Source organism: Pelodiscus sinensis, chromosome 16 (assembly GCF_049634645.1).
Source record: "Pelodiscus sinensis isolate JC-2024 chromosome 16, ASM4963464v1, whole genome shotgun sequence".
NCBI classification, from domain to species: domain Eukaryota; kingdom Metazoa; phylum Chordata; order Testudines; family Trionychidae; genus Pelodiscus; species Pelodiscus sinensis.
This window is the reverse complement of record NC_134726.1, coordinates 2556674-2576199: the sequence shown is the minus strand read 5'-3', so window position 1 is coordinate 2576199 and position 19526 is coordinate 2556674. Positions and strand designations below refer to the sequence as shown.

General features: G+C 46.0%; 1 protein-coding gene across 2 annotated transcripts in view; it reads left to right on the top strand.

The window, feature by feature from the left end:
- Positions 1 to 19526, top strand: part of XPO6 (exportin 6) — a 71783-nt gene that overhangs the window by 40309 nt on the left and 11948 nt on the right. For both annotated transcript variants that reach the window (XM_075899073.1, XM_075899074.1), the window contains 8 exons: positions 1745 to 1871; positions 3650 to 3759; positions 8074 to 8182; positions 10737 to 10829; positions 13485 to 13554; positions 14265 to 14424; positions 15317 to 15409; positions 19093 to 19237. In XM_075899073.1, coding sequence (XP_075755188.1) covers positions 1745 to 1871; positions 3650 to 3759; positions 8074 to 8182; positions 10737 to 10829; positions 13485 to 13554; positions 14265 to 14424; positions 15317 to 15409; positions 19093 to 19237 — 907 coding nt within the window. The remainder of the gene's footprint in view (positions 1 to 1744; positions 1872 to 3649; positions 3760 to 8073; positions 8183 to 10736; positions 10830 to 13484; positions 13555 to 14264; positions 14425 to 15316; positions 15410 to 19092; positions 19238 to 19526) is intronic.

Sequence of the window (19526 nt, the reverse complement as noted above, 5' to 3'; positions counted from 1 at the left end):
TGGGGGGAAAAGCCAGACCCTGAGCTCAGCAACTCCTGCCCTTCTCTCCCAGGGCTTCCAAAGCTGTGCTGTGTTCGGAGGGGTGTTCTAGGGGAAGAGGCAGGGCAGCCGCGGAGCCCTGCAGCCGGGCACCAGGAGTGCAGACTCACAGCCGGCAGCAACAGAGGAGCCAGCATTGCCCGAGTGGGGATTGGGAATAGACACGGCGGCTGTGGAGCCTCATGGCTGGGTGCCAGAAGCCCAGCCCCGTGGCTGACAGTGGGGACTGGTGTCCATGGAGGTCAGTGCAGATCCATGGGGCTTTGCTCCTGCCCCTGGCTGCAGGGCTTCACAGCTACTCTGCCTCTTACCCTGAGCGCCACTTCTCTCTTTGCTTGGTCAATGGCAGCCCCTCTGCTTCTGCCAGAGCGCCCCTGGTGTGAGATGGGCGAGGTCCCACGGATGTCGGACCAGAGAGGTACACGCTGTGTAAATATTGTCTCACTTCCAGCAATTGTGGGGTCCACAGGTTCATAGTGACCAGTCTGGGAACGATTCCACTTGTTGTTCTTGTTCAGCAGTGGCTCTCCAGTTTGGAGCTAGCTTTGTTCAGCTCAGAGTTAACAGTTTCTCTCACTGAGGTGTGCCAGACAAATCCTGTGTTTCCCCTCAGTGCAGCAGTAATAATGAGGGACTGTCGTTCCTGAGTGATACAATTTTGCCCCTAAAATTATTTTGGTGTCTTCAGCCGTGTGATATTTCTTGATCTTTTAGAACTGTAAATGTCACTTTAGGTGGGAGAGGGGGGTTTTTCTGCAGTGCAGTTCTGTAACTGCATCAGTGGGGTTCTTGGTATTAGTGTTCCACAATGGATGCTATGCAGCAATGCCAAACAGGTAGTTGTTTTCTTGCAGCTAATACATAATATAGGCTATCCTAAACTCCAGTAAAGCTCTGCATTGCACTGTGCATGTTCTCAACTCCACATTAGCAGCTCACACTGCAGTGACCTTCAGCAGTTATTTTAGCAGTGCTTCTTGAAGCTTTAACTACTTACATTGCCATAGAAGTGTGTCTAAATTTTGATGACCGGTTCCTTTGTGGGCCCTTCACTTCATATACTGTAGCATCAGAAAGACATAGTCTTGATCATGGGATTGAATAATTCTAGATCTGGGGGGGAAAACTGATAAGGAGTCTTTAAATTAAGATGGCTTCTTTTCTGAAAAGATGGTCTGGTCCACTCATGAGCTGTTGGATTGGATGCTGGAATTACACTGGAGGCTTGGGGAAGACAACCTAGTATCTCCATTTCACAGGGGTTGCCATTGTTACGCGTTTAATACGAGAAAATCAATTCCCAGTGTCTGTGTTTCCCATTCACCAGTATCTCCGGAGTGCTACGTTCTGTTGACCAGCCCCATCCATATCTATAGGGTAGGATGGGTCTTGCTGCTAAATACTTGTAGCACTAAGGGGATTGCTTATCTGAAGGCCTTAATGAATTCGTATTGTTTTATCTGAACACTAAAGTTGCTTTTGACTAGACTGTCTTTTCTGCTGTGTTTCAGGTGTTAATGGAATGAAGGGTTGCCCGTCCTGTAGGTAATTGTTGCAGGGCTTTATATTTTAATTGTACTATTGGCTATTAAATGTAGTTTTTCTTTAATGAAAGGGTTTTGAGTGAATTTTTCACTATTTCAATTAAATTGTCCCCCCCTGGCTTTCTTCGTGTTTTATAAGTTTTCTCTCCTTTTTCTTCTAGCTACATTGAGAAGTTTACAGACTTTCTGCGTCTCTTTGTGAGCGTCCATCTAAGAAGGATTGAATCATATGCTCAGTTCCCATTGGTTGAGTTTTTGGCTCTCTTGTTCAAATACACCTTTCATCAGGTACAGCACTGACCCTCTTCTTTTATCTGCCAGCCTTCTCCGTATGTTCCAATCATGTGTGAGATGAGTAAAAGAGAGCGTATGTCCCAGTACATCTGATAGCTCAAAGGCAAAACTTCATTTTCATGCTTTTTAGCAACTGACCCCCTTACCATGCAGATTTCTACTGGTTTAACATCGTGGGATTTCTGGAAACCTTTGTGCACTTTGCAATAGCATGACATGCAGGAAACCTTGCTCCTGGCCCCCAAATAGATGAAAACTATCAGATGTAGTTATCTTGAATGAATGACTTGGCCAGCTTTTATGATCTTGTTTTAATTGGGTTTGGAGAAGCTTTTCTGAAAAGTCTCTAGACTGGGGAGGGGTGACGTTTTCTGTCACTTCAGAAACTGTTGCTTTTACAGCGTCTCTGAGGCCTTATTGGAGAGGAGAGGAGGGGTGGACTTTTTTTTCCAGAAACTGTGACCTCAGGCAGTATTTCTCAACCAGTGGTACAAGTACCCTTGGGGGTATTTGAGAGAAGTCTGGGGGGGTACATCAGCACAACTGTAATTTGGAGAACTGAATTTTTATTTAGATTTTACAGCATTGTATTATTTTTGTACTTTTTACAACCAAAAATTTCATTGCCCGCCCAGCTACGATGAAGTTGTTTAAACAAATGTCTTGCAATGGTAGAAAAATAAATTGTGTGTCTGAAAACTGTAGGTACTGGGGGTGCTTACTCTTTATTTATTTATTTTAAAGGGGGTACTTTATAAAAAAAGGTTGAGAAACGCTGACCTAAAGCGAGGGTCCCTTATGCTGCAGCAAGATTAACAGCTTTCAGAGAATTCATTTAAACTTATAATTATTCATATGTTGTGACTGGGTGGGGAACTGAGACAGGAAGAAGGATACTTGCCTAGTTCGGTCAGAAGTAGGGATATAATACTGTAGTCAATTAACCAATAAGCAAAAGCTTATCAGTTCATGCTATAGACTACACACATTCTCTCTCTCTCTCTCTCTCTCTCTCTCTCTCTCTCTCTCTCTCTCTCTCTCTCTCTCTCTCTCTCTCTCTCTCTCTCTCTCTCTCTCTCTCTCTCTCTCTCTCTCTCTCTCTCTCTCTCTCTCTCTCTTCCCCCCCCCCCCCCCCCCTCCTCCTCCCCCCCTCCCTCCTGTGCCATTGCCAGTCAATTTTTTAGCATTCTGGCCAGCAGCCCTGATCAGTCCTGCCTTATGCTGGGTCTGGGATCTATCCCTGCTGCAGCTCTGCATTAAAAGTGTATTAGGAGCCAGGCGGGAAGGCAGCCCGACTCAGTTCTGGCTCCTGCTGGGTCCAGGAGCTCAGACCCCTCCCCTGGACAGGGGCTGATGCCACCCTGTGCTGCTGCTTCTGTATCAAAGGCAGCAGCATGGGGTGGCAGGGGGCTCCTCGGGGGTGGGGCTGGACTGCACTGGCTGCTGGTCTCCCCCCAGGGATTATAGACTAGTCGAGTAACTGATAGAAAGGAGTTCATGAGGTTATTGACTATTCAGTAACCGATATTTAACAACCCTAGTCAGAAGTGAGACTAGAACCTGGTGTAGGTCCTAAACTCAGATCTCACTCCCCTTTTGACAGTTCAGGCAAGTAGGGTTTTCCCAGAGACACTGAAAAATCCTCACTAAAGCAAATCTGCATGGATATGTCCTCCCATTTCTTTAAAGTACACCCAGCTCAAATTTTGGCTACACATGGCCTGCAGTGTGCTGTTCTCATGATGTTTAACATGGGGTTTTATGTATTTCAGCCTACCCATGAAGGTTACTTTTCTTGCTTAGACATTTGGACGCTCTTCTTGGACTATCTCACTAGTAAAGTTAAAAGTCGTCTAGCAGACAAAGAAGCAGTTCTCAACAGGTAAGCAACGGTATTCATTGCGGTGGGTCTGTCTTGCATTTCCTAATCGTTTTACCTGCGGAGCCATTATAACAAAATGTAGTTCAAGATGGTAGGTTCCATGTGCTTGTTCAGTTTAATACCTGATGCTAAAGAGGCAAGAACTGTTACATTGGAAAATTAATCCAGGCTCTACCCTGGCAACGTTGCATTATAGAACACTGGGTTGTGTGGCTTGCATGTGTTGATCTGGGGATGATGTGTTACTGCATGTGTGAAGCATCTAACAGTAACAGATGATCAGGTGGTTAAGTTTCTAGCCTTGGACTTGAGAGCTCTGGGGCCAGGTTCCTTGTATACCACAGACTCGCTCTGTGACCCTGGGCGAGTCACTTTGTCTTTCTATGCCTTAGTTTCCCTTTCAGTAAAATGGGGATAACAACAACACCTGCCTCATGGGGTGAGGATAAGCTTGGCTGCTACAGCTATGGAGACCATTAAAAGAGAACCATGTCCACTTGATTGAACAGCCATCCTGAGTCACCCTGAGTCATCCTGAGTCACCGTGGCTTCTGACAGTGGCCAATCATGTGATCTATCTCCTGTTTCCCATTCCCAGCATCTGACAAACAGAGGGCAGGGACACTTCAGAGCATGGTTTTGCATCCCTACCCACCCTGGCTAACAGCCATTGAGGGACCTAACCTCCATGAACTTATCTAGCTCTTTCTTGAATTCTGTTCGTTTTCATAACATCCTCTGGCATGGAGTTCCATAGGTTGGGTATGCATTGGGTGAAGAAATATTTCCTTTTGTATGTGTTTGAATCTTGCTGTCTATTAATTTCATTTGGTGACCCCTAGTTCTTGTGTTAGGAGTAAATAGCACTTCCTTACTTTCTCCAAACCAGTCATGATTTTATAGACCTCTACTGTTACCCTGCTTAGTCATCTCTTTTCGAAGCTGAAAAGTCTGGCTTACTAATTTCTCCTCATATGGAAGCTATACTATACCCCTGATCATTTTTGTTGCCCTTTTCTGAATCTTTTCCAAATCTTTTTTGAGATGGGAGTACGCACAATATTCCAAATATGGACGTACCATGGATTTATATAGAGGCACTATGATATTTTCTGTCTTATTCTCTATCCCTTTCCTAATGTGTTCCAACATTGTTGGCTTTTTGGATTGCTGCTACACATTAAGTGGATGTTTTCAGAGAACTATTCACAATGACTCCATGATCTTTCATGAGTGGTAACAGCTAATTTAGACCCATCATTTTATATATGTAGCTGGAATTATGTTTACTTTGCATTTATCAACATTGAATTTCATCTGCTGTTTTGTTTCTCAGTTACTTACAACTTTAAATGCCTGGCTGTTCCATTGTCTTGTGCTGCTGCTGAAGTAGTAGGGGTCAGTGAACATCGCTCATTATCATTTTCCGACACACAGTTGACACATGTTTGATGTCCAAATGATTTCTTTACAAAGATCCTTGACTTAATATATTTCTAAGTGAACCTATAGTAAAGTGGCTATTAAAAACCAGGTTTTGAAGACTGTTCCCAGTTCAGGTTAAAGCATGGTTAAAAATACATGCAATGTATGACCATGGAAACCAGGAAAAACAAAATTTTATTAAAAGCGACAAGGAGTCCTGTGGCACCTTATAGACTAACAGACGTATTGGAGCATAAGCTTTCGTGGGCAAAGACTCACTTTGTCAGATGCATGTAGTGGAAATTTCCAGAGGCAGGTATAAATATGCAGGCCAGAATAAGGCTAGAGATAACGAGGTTAATTCAGTTAAGGAGGGTGAGGCCCACTTCTTGCAGCTGATGTGGAGGTGTGTGAATTTTATTGATTAGAATATCTGATTATAATACTTTCTAACAAAGTCAAGAAAAGAATCTTAAAGTCATAAACCTAGATGTAACCTACACTTTAGACCAAAAATATAGCTAATGAATGATAGTTATCATTAATGAATCAGCAAGTTTTATACCAGCATTTTAGAAACAAAGTTACTTGGTGAAAATTGCCATCAGGATAAGGGTATTGAACGTATAACATAATGCACTAGGTAAGCAAAGTTAGTGGTTTCTCCTCTTTAGCTGCTTCACAGTTCAATCCCTATTTTGTAGATCCCTTTGTTGCCACCATCTTGGCAGCTCTGGTGTGTTAAAACTGTTTAGCATGGAACAAGCTCTAAATACAAGTTCTGTATTTAAAGTGGGCAGATTTAAAACCTTCTACCATTTAGCAAGGCCTATGCTAACTACAAGAAGAGCCTTCCTTTCCCAGTGACCATGGTGTCTTGCCAAAAAAGGCATTCTAACATCATTCATCCAGGAACTAGCTAACCTGGCCTGCCCTTGTCTGTTCCATGCGGGAAGTCACTTTATTGGATTTTTCAGGGGAGTTCAAATGTGAGAACATGTCGGTCTCAATAAAGTGTTCACCAAGCTGCACAGTTATGCTAGTTCTCCCTAGTCACTCCTCTTCTCCCTCTGGGGGGAGGGGGGAAGAGAGAGAGAGAGCTTCTCAGATCAATATGTGGAAGAAAATTGTCACAATCATATATACCAAAGTGACACAATCAAAAAAATGAACACATATGAAAAGGACATTTTTTGTGATAGATACAAATCAGAGCAATATTAATTTACTTTTTTTTTAAATAGAATATCTTTCTTTGACAATCAGAAATGTGGTGAGCTGCGTAAACTTTCTATTGTGTTTTCTGCAAAGATGCCTGTTAGCTAAAGCTTCTATGGCTCTATTGAACACGCAGAGAGTTGTAGAAGTGTTTATATGTCTTAATTTGATGATGTAGGTGTGGTTACACCACAGGCACTGCCGATGAAACTTCCTGTTCCCTGTGGTTTATGAATTGTACATTTTATCCGGTAGCACAACATGCCGTTTACTAAATCCAAGCTTACATCATCTTTTCAGTACCCGCCGGCAGTATAACAACTCTTCATGGAAAGCATCTGGCTATTCAGTCATAGGCACAGATGTTTGGGCTGTCCCTTACATTGCCCCATGCTCTGATTCTTCCTGTTACTAGTAAAGAGACATTCCTAGCTTTCCAGCTTGCTCTTTCCTGCAGAAAGGCAGCACTGGACATGCTTCAGGACAGTTTTCTAAAAGGATGGTAGGAATCTTTGGGTCTCCGGAGCAACTTGACAGTCCTGTGTCATCGTTGGTGGCTGTGGGCTGTGTTCCAGCCCAGGGCTGTTCTGCATTGATTTTGCAATTTGGCACTACTCATGGTTGATTGTGGGGGGAGCTCTTGAGTTTTGTATGCTATGTTGTAGCTACCTTGAGAGTAAATATCTGTTACTGGCTATAGTGGAGGTGAAAGAACTATCGTGACTTTCTTCTTGGACAATAATGGGCCTGCTTCAGTACAGCAAAACAAGGACAACGCAGCTGAAGTCAGTGGGAGCTATAAGGCACTAAGTGTTTCAGAAAATCACACCACTTATTTGGATGCCCTAAAGATAGGCACGTACGGTTTTGCAAATCGTAGCCTAAACCACAGGGTGGCACTGGAAGACATACGTACTGTACTCTGGGAATGACCTTCCAGTTAAACTGTTACTACTTGGCTCACAGTCCTGCTCTGAACCGTTGCTGTTAGACGTGAGGGTTAGTTTTCTCACTCGCCCATTTATAAATTGCTTCCTCCCTTGGACAAAGACTAATAGGCAGAAAAAAGGGCATTGGCATTTGAACGTTATTGAATTGGTTGCCCAGCAGTATTATAGATTTTGATGGCTGTGGCTGGCATTGTTGCTTAGCTTTTTAGCAGCAAGAAGCAGAATTTTACATTGGTTGTAACCTCTCTTTGGGCTTTTAATTCCTGCAGTCCAGTCCCGGACAGAGGTACAGGTTAAATGGGAATTAGCCAGCAGGAGCTGTTTTTTTCAAATGCAGGCCCTTCATTTAAAGCCAGCCCTGTCATCCTTAACCATCTTCTGGGTGCTTTTCTTGTCACTCCCCCAAGCTTTTCCCATAGTCTCTGGAGCCTTCTGCTCCCTCTCTTACAGTTAATTAGCTGTCTAGTTTTCAGAGTTGATGGGTTATCAGTTCTTTGCTGCAGTATCTCTGAGCCATCATATCTTGTATACTGTAGCTTAGAAAACCTGTTTATAATTAGCACTGTTGTGGCTGTGTTGGTGTTTCCCCAGCAAGCAAATCTTTAAAGCTTCATTGTACAGGACCTACTACAGCTCCTCCCTAGAAGGAGGCGAGGGTTTGCAAGAGTATTGCACTAGAACTCCCTTTCCTCAATCTCGTGTTTCTCTCCACTCATGGCAGGTACGAATACTCCTTGGTTCTACTGCTGAGAGAGGTTTTGAATCGCATACAGTTCCGGTACAACCAGGCACAGTTGGAGGAGCTGGATGACGAGACTCTAGATGATGATGTAAGACACTGCTGGGTTGCACCGAGTCGCTTCGAAACCCCTTTCCAGGATCTGGTCACTTTTCCAGTACGCTGGCTCGACCACTGTTTCCCACTAGTAGTGTTCACCTCGTGCTGATATCTCTTGTACCCTACATTTCAATGCTGCCACCATAGTGCATGTGTCCAAGCAACTTGTCAGCAGCCCGGCCATTCCAAATCAAAAGCCGTAAAGGGATCAGCAGTGATACACTTCCCCACTTAGCCTCTCTGAATGCAGATTTTAAGTGCAGAAGTGTACACCGTTCAGAGGCAGCTGCCACACGCATGAAGCGAGATGCATAGTGCTTTGTGGGTTTTGAGGTTGAAAGAAGCATGAAATGTTTTCACTATTGGACTTTGTGTCATGGGCCTGCCTGATTCTGTTTTTTGTGTGCAATAGAGGCAGGGAATTTTCATTATAGTGCAGCAGATAAAATGAAGCACAAAATATTTCTTCTCTGAAGTCATGGGAGCTGTACTGAATCCGTACGATGCTTTAGAGCAGCGTTTCCCAATTTTGTTTGGCCACAGAACCCTATAAATGTGAGAATTTTGCAGAGCCCCTAATAACAGTTTTATATATGGAGCTGAAAAAGTAGACCACAAATAAGTAAAGATAATAATAAACAAATGCTAAACAAGGTCACGAGATCAACACAAATTAAAATTATTTTCAGTAAAATTAATAAATGCTTAAATTTTATTTTTTAAAAAAATCATAAAATGTTGTTGTAATGGAATTCTCTCGCGGAACCCTTATTTTTGCTTTGTGGAACCCTGGGGTTCCGCGAAACATCACTTGGGAAACAAGAGGGGTAGCCATGTTAGTCTGGATCTGCAAAAGCGACAAGGAGTCCTGTAGCACTTTATAGACTAACAGATATAGTCCAGTTCATCTGCAAGTTTGACACCATCAGCTCAGGATTAAACAAAGATTGTGAATGGCTAGCTAATTACAAAAGCAGCTTCTCCTCTCTTGGTATTCACACCTCCAGATCAGCTGCTAGAAGTGGGCCTCATCCTCCCTGATTGAATTAACCTCGTTATCTCTAGCCTGATTCTGGCCTGCATATTTATACCTGCCTCTGGAATTTCCACTACATGCATCTGACCAAGTGGGTCTCTGCCCACGAAAGCTTATGCTCCAATACATCTGTTAGTCTGTAAGGTGCTACAGGACTCCTTGTTGCATTTGGGAAACACTGCTTTAGAGTGATATGTCTGAGTTAGAGAAAGAGGCTGTGAGAGTAAAACCAATTGGGGGCTTGTTATAGAAGGGAGCCAGGCTGGTAAGAGTACAGAGAAACTGACCTTGTGTCTACTTCTGTAGTGACCATTGTCTAAAGGCATTGTCTTTAGTTCTTTATATTCTTAGAAAAATCTCTTTTAGACCAAGGCAGAAATTGGTTCTTTAATTTCAAACACTGTTGTCATATGACACACGTGGACAGTTAGCCGTTATTTGATATCGGTCCTTTTATCCAGGGGGCATGTCTGAATGCAAGACAATTAATGTTTTGAAAATGTTCCCAAAATAATACTGATGGATAGGCGCATATAAACAGAATAAAGGACACTGCAGTGACTAGAAGGCCAGAAAGTGATGTGATGTGGATGCACAATTACAGGCAGTCCCCAGGTTACATACAAGATAGGGACTGTAGGTTTGTTCTTAAGTTGAATCTGTATGTAAGTCGGAACTGGCGTCCAGATTCAGCCGCTGCTGAAACTGATCAGCGGCTGATTCCAGGAAGCCGGGGGCAGAGCAACTCTGCCTCGGGCTTGCTGTAGTCAGCCGCTGGTCAGTTTCAGCAGCGGCTGACTTGGGGACGCCTGGGGCAGAGCAGCTGGGGTGCTGCCGGGTTGGTCCAGTAGCGCCGAGGAGCGGCGCTGCGAGACCAACCCAGCAGCGCCCCAGCTGCTCTACCCCAGGCGTCGTGGGCAGAAAAGCCTGGTCTGCTGGGGGGGAGGGGGCACTAGCTGCGTGCCCCCCCCTCCCCCCAGCAGACCAGGGAGACGCGGAGCAAAGCCTCAGAGGACAGCCCAGGCGCACCGCAGCTGTCCCGCTGCGGGCGTCCTCCGCGGTTTTGCTCCGCGTCTCCCTGGTCTGACCAGCAGACCAAGGAGACGGGGAGCAGCTTTTCTCGCCCCGGAGAATGCGGACGGCGGGACCGCGGCTCATCTGGGCGTCCCGCCGCTCCCGTCCTCCGGGGCGAGAAAAGCCCCGTTCGTAACTGCGGATCCGACATAAGTCGGATCCGCGTAACTTGGGGACTGCCTGTATTAGCATAGTTAGCAGCCTTTGTCAGTGAAAGCTCGCAAATCTTACCTCCTGCTCAAATTGCTGTCAATGTAGGAAATTCCTAAAAAAACATATTTCAATTCTAAGCTGTTTAGGGAGGCCAAACACTGGTAGATACAGGTTAGTCATTTCTCCAATACTTAAGGCCTGCCAGCTTGTTACATATAGGCCAGCAGTTTCCAGTTTCCGGCTTGGAAGGAAACAGGTGATTACCATGTCTTTCTCCCCACAGCAACAGACTGAGTGGCAGCGGTACTTACGCCAGAGCCTGGAAGTAGTGGCAAAAGTCATGGAGCTCCTGCCGACTCATGCCTTCTCTACGCTAGTAAGTAGTTGAGATGACACGGCTTTGCACCACATGACGGAGCTGTACTCTCCAGAGTTTGTAGTACAGCCCCTAGTGAGAGGATGGGGAGTCGAAGGCCTGGGAGCTGGATTTAGCCCTAACTTTTCTGTGGCTGTGACCCTGACCAAAGAGGTTCCCACTCCTGCCCAGTGCCTTTGCTTCCACACACCCTCCCCTCCCCCCAAACATTTATGCAGGAGGGCCCGGGGTGTCCTTTTGGATTCAAAACTGGGCACAGTGAAGGCCCTACATTTAAAAGGGGAAAGGGTTCCTATTTTCTTCTGGGCTTTGAGAAGTTTTCTACCATATTTTGGAGGCAGTGCCATGGCACGCCTTTGTGCTTCACACTCTGAATGGACAGGGATGTTTGAAATTTGCATCAGTCTAGAGATGAAAATTGGTCAGAGCAGAGTCAGTAGCTGTGTCCCTTCCGCATATTCATCCTAGCAGATGATGTTCCCAGAAGGGTGGAGTGTTAACTTAAAATACCCAGTAGTATGTAGAGGACTGAGCTTCGCAAACTGTAGGGAGGCAGAAATAAGAATCACTGAGACATCGTCTGTGAAAATGTCACTACTTTGACCTTTGTTGAGGTGACAAGGCCATGAAAGAGACTTTTCTTGTAGCTGGGTGGAAGAAGAGCAGTTCGAAAGTTTCTCAGGCTGCTAATCTTGATGCATGAAACTGTTGGGTTCAGAAGTGTAGCAGGGATTGGTCAGCGCTCTTTCTGAAGGGGAAGAAAAGTGCCTCATTTCACTAGGATCACTAGTGTGATATATGCCGTGGAACTTTCTGCATACCTGAGAGCATGGGACATATTCCCCCCCAAAGCAGAAAACGTGTTTTGCAGAAGAGAATGAGGCTTGCTTGCTTGCTTCCTGTTGCACGTACTGGCATTTCGTCTAAAGAGACGCTTGTCAAGTTGCAAAAGTATCTTTGTGAAAATCTTCTCCAAGACTAACGCTAAAAAGTCATGGGTCGATTTCTGTTTAATTCCAATGAAAAATTGTTTGTATAAATAGAAACATTCCCCTGCAGTGTTCACAGCACCCTGCTAATGCATGAGTCCGCAAGTGAACCTGATAGCAAACAAATGTGAAAGGGTCTGGGTTTCCTTTCACTGGAAGTCTGTCATGAAATACAGAAAGCAAGCAATGTGGTGAACACCTGGTTTTAACGTTCCCCGTGGTGTTAACATTCCCCGTGGTTGAACTTTTTAAAGGAAGTTCTAACCCTGTGGCTACATAAAAGGCACACGACTGTGTGTTTCCTCATATGAGCTCATATGTTTCAGTATTAAGTATATTTCCTGGGAGCCCTACTCACTTCATTCTAAGACATTAGATAACCCAAGAAACTTTAATGAGTCTCCTATGCTTGTTACAGTAGTTTGCAAAATGCTCTGGCAACATGTACCACATGTTGTACCACCACCCTTTGTACCACAAATCAGCAAATGAAATTGACTCCAGAATAAATGGAGTCGCTGTACATCTTGTCTCTAACCTGTGGGACATTCTGCATGCGGTGTCTGGCACTGGGGAGGGAATGGCCACGTTTTGGCAGAGTCGGTCTCTAGACATGTGCAGGGAAGAGAAGCACCAGTAAAGTCCCAAGCCTTAAACTGCTCAAGCTGTAGCATAAGCCCAAAGAAACCTCTGTCCTTGTCTGTAGGAATCGGGGGAGGATTATCTAGCTCTTGCATTCCAACTGAAGGCATCAGGGTTGACTTAGCCACTGGCGATGTAAATAGCCCTGCAGTTCGCCTAGAGTAACATGCTTTGTCGAGGAACCAGCCAATGCGTTTCCTACTCATGGTGTTTTGTGTGCAGCATCTTCCTTCTTATCGTTGACAAGCTCGAGCATTCCTAATCATTGGTAATGCAGCTTCCCAAGGGCTTGTGTCTGGGGCAGTTGAATGCCTTGACTACCTGGATGCGGAGACAGCCTCTGACCTGGGATGTTCCTTCCCTTGCTTCCTTTGTCTGAGGGTATCCAGCCCACTCCTGTGCTGCCTGCAGCTTCCAGCAGAGTGGCTGCAACACTTCGCCTTGTGCTACACCAAGGAAGTTCTGAGAACATTTGGTCTCAACCCTTTGGCTTTGTGTGGTGGATATTAGGCGTGGCATTAACAGCTGCAGTGGGAGTAAACTGCTGGAGATGGTACCATGCAAGTTTCCCACACCCATCCCTGCATGTGCACCTCAGTCCTGACCTGCAGCCCCACCTTCTGTTCACCCCTGGGCCTGCACAGAGCTCCTGGCTGGGTGGGTGGGGCCGGGAGCTGGGCGGCCCGGGGCCCTGAATGCTAGGCCTGTGCACTTCCCTTGCAGCCAGGCAGGTCAGCACTGACTACTACTAGGGTTGATGTGGAAAGGGCAGCAGTTGCTTCAGGAATTCCTCTAATACAGGGAACTTCTGGTTTTCTGGAATAGAAAAGCTTAGAGCATCAGATCCTCCGGAACCCACACCGTACGCGTCTTCCAAATGCTTCTGATGGGATTCAGTGTGGGGAGGAAGAGGAGAAAATGGGAAGCAATTGCCCTCTGACCCAAATGTAATTGTAATGGTGAAGCATTAAATCGATGTGCCTTAACATTAAAATCCCCTCTGTGTCCCTTTTCCCCCTTCCAGTTTCCAGTGCTGCAGGATAATTTGGAAGTGTACCTGGGACTGCAGCAGTTTGTGGTACCTTCAGGGACAGGTAATTCCACTCTCTGGTGTTACCTTGCTCAGTTCTTTTTGCACTTTGCTGCAAAACTGTTGCATTCAAGCGCGAAGCTGCTACTTTCTATCAAACTGTTACTGAAGTCAGCATCAGTGTTCTAGAGGTGCGCCCTAGGAGTTGTTGAGTTCTGTTGCTGTACAGGCAGACAGCAGAGGGAGCCAAACTAACAAACGTATCCTAGAGCTGGGACTCTCATTTTTGCAGTGTCAATCCATAACCAGAAAGCTACAATTGAATCCAAAATCAGGCAAAATACACATGGAAAAGCCAAATGGCTGGGGAACTTTATTTTCAGCCATTTGTAATAATTACAACTGATGGGTACTGAGAACTTTAATTTATCTGCAAAATTCTACATTGACAACCTATATTTAAACTTATTTTATTCATTTGTGTGGTGCTCAGAACTGGACTGTGACCCAGGAGATAGTTAATTTAAAGAGAGTGCTTGTAATGTAATTAGCTTAAATTCTGCATTTCCTGTAGCTACATAATTGGGTTTCTTGTCTGAAAGAGCTGTACTTATTACAGATATAGATTACATGTGCCTTGGCTCGAATTGTATAATATTTGAGAGAGTTTCCAAACTGCCTGAATGTTGAACTGTGATTAATAGCAAAGCAAAAGAGCCTTTACGCTTGAATCTTGTCTTGCTTTATGGCTAATGGACTACAATGTCGTTTCAGGTCATAGGCTGAATATCACTGCAGAGAATGACTGCCGGCGCTTGCACTGTTCCCTGCGAGACCTTAGCTCCCTGCTGCAGGCTGTTGGTCGTTTAGCTGAGTACTTCATTGGGGATGTGTTTGCTGCCCGGTTCAACGATGCCCTTACAGTAGTGGAGAGGTAGGCAAAAGGTCACTGTATCAGGCAGGAGTGCTGCCATTCCTTCACCTCTGCAGAAGAACTGCTTCATGCTTTTACGGCTTGCTCGTCCCCACAATGGATGGCAAAAAACACAAACTGCCTTCTGCCACAGAATAACTGGGATGTCAGTCCATCACATGCCAAAGGTGCGGCTTCCCCGTGCTACATCTGTAACTCTTGAAATACCTAGTTTAGCGATAATTGATTACTGGATGTTCAGTTCCAAATAATAACTGGGAAGATCAAGAATTCATGCTCCTGATATAACTGCAGCTGTTCTAGCCTACTGATACCGAGGTTATAATTTGATTACTTCAGGTCTGCATCATTTAACACAATCTCCATTGGATGTCTGTCTTTGATAAACAAATGGTCCTGTGGCACCTTAGAGACTAACAAATATACAGAATCATGAGCTTTCCTGGGCAAAACCTACTTCCTCAGAAAGCTCATGATTCTATTTAGTTGTGTTAGTTTCTAAAGTGCCACAGGAGTACTTGTTGTTTTTAAAGTTACAGACTAACATGGCTACCCCCTCTGTATCTTTGATAAAGTACATGTAAGAGCGGCAGATCAGATTCCCGCCTGTCGCTCCTCCTGGACTCCCAAATAAACATATGTTTAATCACAGCTCCTACACCGTCCTGTGCTGCATTCAGAAATACTGTCCCTATTCCCTTTTATCACAAGCAGACTAGGTCTGAATGCCCCTGTTGTGCTTTTGTGTGCGTGCGTGCGTGCGTTTAATCAGTGTGCAGTCTCACGGAGTGCCATGTTGTGATAAAGTATATTCCAGTAGTTCTTGATATACCTGCACATCCGTATTTTACAATTCCTCAGCAAACTGCTTGCTTTGCTTCTTCACTGGCAGGCTGGCTAAGGTAACGCTGTACGGGTCGCAGATCAAACTGTACAACATTGAAACAGCTGTGCCATCTGTACTGAAACCTGATCTTATCGACGTGTGAGTATGAGTCTTTTACTGCAACACAAATTCTACTGTAAACTCTGCGAGGGGAGTAGCTAACGCCCAGCGCTGGAGCTCGGTTCACACTGGCGCTTTACAGCCCTGTAACTCGCTGTGCTCGGGAGGATTTTTTTCAAGCGCCAGCGTAGGCTTGGCCTAAGGCTGGGAATAGAATCGTCAGTCTTTATTACTGTTTTGATGCAGGAGCCAGAACACAGCTTAACACTCAGATTCCAGAGTGGCTGTGCCTTTGTAAGCTATAATGCCCCTTTCTTTCAATTTATAACATGAGGAAACTTGACCCACAAGTTAAAACACGAGCATGGCATTGAGACTCTACATTTAAAGTAGAATACCCCTTAATGGCCTTTGTCTCCATTATGCTCTGTTGCACATGCCTTTCTCTGCCCGCTGACCTTGTGAGCAGGGTTTAAACCTGTCCCTTTGAAGAGTTTGTTTGGATTGGTGACTGCATATGGATCAAGCTTCTGAGATTCCATGCTAGTAGTTGGTTTTATCACTCGGTCCCCTGAGGCCTTTTGCTATTAATCCAGACTGACTGTTGCTTACATTAACTTCAAACTCAGTTTAACTTTTTCATGTAAAATAGCTCTGTTACCCCTTTCTCAAAACACCCCGACAGACTGGAGTTCTGCTGGATTTGTTGGCCTGCTTTCATCCACTTGCGATCAATAAATCAAATCCTGTCAGTCAAAGCAGAAACGTGTATGGCCCTAGTCTGACATGTTCTGCTTCATTCTGTGACTGAAGTTGTGTAACTTTCACCTCTACCTTCCCCTCAGCACTATCAGTAACCATCATGCTGCTCTGTAGCTTTTGATATGGCAGTGAGCCGAAACACAGAGCGCTTGCAACACCAACCCAGCGATTGATTTTAATTTGATCTCTTGCTAACTTTCCTGTCCTCCTGACTTATGCACGATGGAGCAATAGCACAGGAGTCCAGTTATACCACATATCGCAACCCACCTGGAGGGTGCAAGTACCGGACAAAGGCAACAGTGTGAAGTGACTGCATTTAATTACTGTTGGTTAAATTCCCAATTCGTGTGTGAATCCCTGGCAACAGTTGTCTGGAGCTAAACTGCAAACACTGCGGAAAGGGAGCAGTTTAAAACAACAAGGAACAAACATTTGCTTTGAAATCGAAAATTAAGTTAAACCTAAAAAGGATATTGAAAGTCAGCTGTGTGGGATGGAGGCTTTCAGAAAGCCCTTCCATTTGCTGTCACAAGCGGCAGACCACTTACAGGTGTGCGCCGTGTGTTTTATTTGCAGTGTGCCAGCCATGTAGGGAGCATGCTGGAGTGTGGAGCTGGAGGTTAAGGCATAAAGTATCTGATGTGCCTGTGTGAAGCCCTCCACCACATGTCCTTGGTGTGCAAGCACTTCAGTTTTTGGTCCAACCCTCAGTGCTCCTAGCTTCACAAACAAGGGCTGACATCTTGCATACTCCTGGGGAACGGACTCTAACCTGGGGTCTTGGGCAGAGAGGTGCAGAGGCTTGACTGCACATGGCTCAGAAGAAAAGCTTACTCTCGGGGCTGTCCCTGAGGGGGTGAGGGCCTGGGGTAATCCCCCCTTCGCCACAGGTGCAGGGTTCAGAACAACCACCCTTCTTCGCCCCTAGCCCCACCCCGCCCCTTCTGTCCCCATTGCACCCTTTCCTGGAAAACCCCGACCCAGGAGATGACCACAGGAGCCTAGTGCAGGGTGGCACAGAGGCTGGGATCCCCCACAGGAAGTGAAGTGATGCAGGCACTTCACCATGGTGACAGAACGCGGAGCACCCGGCCTGTTGCTCTCTGCTCCCCCGAGCCCACATCACTCAGCGGAGCCGAATGGAGCGAGCCGGGTGCTTTGCTGCTCTGCACCAGGAAATCCTCCAGACCACTCTGAGCCCTGTGAGCTAATTGCAGTGTGGAAGACCACCCCTTCCGTGGGACGATTGGGGCAGGGCCGCCCAGGGCCTGTCCTATGGCTGGCCCACTCTGCTTGCTGTAGTTCTCTAAGGACTCCCCTCTGTTTGGAAGAAATGGCAGTGTGCAGGCCTGACTTGCTGTGCTGCCTGATAGACCAGAGAGGTGCCTGGTCAGTGTTTGGAGTCTTTGATGTGGTGATATCTGCACCTTGCGGCTCAGCCATGTTTTCAAACTTTCAAATGGCGGACATGCCGCCTCGGCGTTGAAATTTCAGGCTCTGTAATAGGTTTTTGTTTTGTGTGGGTTTTCTGTATGTGCGACATTCAGGGTTGTGTCTTAAATTTACCTTCAAGTTCCCAGGCTGAGACTTTGCATAGGTGTCTGAACTATGTACAGAATTGTTCAGTGACGAGCCCTGTGGCTCCAAGCCATGTGGGGCCACCCCCAAACTGCTCAACGGCAGGATCCCTTTTCTACCAGTCCAGCGAACAGTCACATGGGGATGTGTTACCAGATTTGTCCATTCCCTCCCGATGGCTCTGCGTTCTCAAGGGCGGGGTTCTTCCCAGCCTGAAATCAGATGAACATGTACACACGCATGAACAGAGCATGTCCGAGAAGACTGGATTAATCGACACCCCCAAGCTGACCCCTTACGTCCGTAGAATTGGTGGGCTGGGTTGAACCGCACTTCAAACTGCCACCCTCCTCTGCACCTGGGTTCGCCAAGTTCCTCTCCCCACTGTTGTATTACATTCGTTCTGTTAGAAACCCCGTGGAGGAGCAAACCCCGCAGGGTTTTGGGGAGCTGCAGGAATCTTTAGCTTAGGTCCAAGAAGCATTGCTGCAAAGCCAACGGGGAAGCCAGAAACATCCATGGGGGGAGATGGGGAGGAAGTTCCAGTGTTCAGTGCAGTTCAATGCAGCTGATGGTAGGGGAGTTTCCTTAACCCTGTCCCCTTTGATGGAGGGGACTAGGGGTGCCTTCCCCCACCTTTTCATTGCCTTTTTAAGTCTTTCTTGTGATCGGCTTTGGTTCAAGCAGAGGCTGGGAGGGGAGGTCTTGTATGACTCAGCCAGTTAGATCGTGTATGTGGGTTCCTCAAAAACACAGAGCTGATAGATAACAGATGGGAAGGGTAAAATGAAATGAATTGGTTTAGGGACTGGTCTCTAGACTGCAAGAGGGGTCCCCACTCTTCACACGGACAGACTCTAGTCTCTCATCTTGGCTGCCTACTGTGGCTTCCCTCCAGCCAGGTTCTGCCAGCTATCATTAGAGCCAGGTGGAGTTAGGAACTCTACAAAATTCCCCATGTCACCATAAATGGCTTTTCATTCCTTCCCCGTGCATGCCTATAAAACCCCTTTACAAGCTAGACAGATCTGAGGCCTCAGCAGCGACTGAAGTGTGGTGAGGAGACTGGTTTCAATCAGATGGGCTCAAGCATGGCCAGCTGTTAACATCAAAGAAAATTAGAGAGATGGTCTAGATGCACAGCCCTTCTGTTTCTCTCTCTCGACCAGTTGCCTTAAACTTTCCAGACAAATTCTAAGAAACTTGTTAAACTTCAGACCTGGAGAGTTTGACATCTTGTAATGTCCCCTTAACTCTGGGGAGCTCTGGGTAATAAGTCATCAGAGGTGCTTACGATATTCTAGACTTTTGTCATCCTGTTGTGTCCTCTGGAATGTCCTTTAGTACGTGTGTGTTAAACTGTCTCTTCCTCTTTCCAGCCATGCTCAGTCGCTGGCAGCACTGCAGGCTTACTCTCACTGGCTAGCCCAGTTCTACAGCGAAGTCCACCGGCAGAACCCGGAGCAGTTCGTCTCTCTAATCTCCACCGCCCTCGATGCTATTACTCCACTCATCAGCTCCAAGGTACCTTCATCAAACAAGGCAAATAAATACTGCTCTGAGATACAAGGGGCTAAACCCTGAAACTAACAGCCAGCCTTGCCTGCAGATGCTACTCCTGTCTCTCTGCATCTGCTTTCCAGAAACATGGTGCGAAGGCAGTGTCCTCCAGACAAAAAGCTGCCTTAAATAGCATCATGGAAATAAATCCCAGCCAGTCGCTGGGGGAGCAGCTTCCTAAAGACAGATTAATAAATATCGAATTCTACTGTGGCTCCTTTAGCCTGGGAGTTGAAGAGTCTTCACTCCTGGT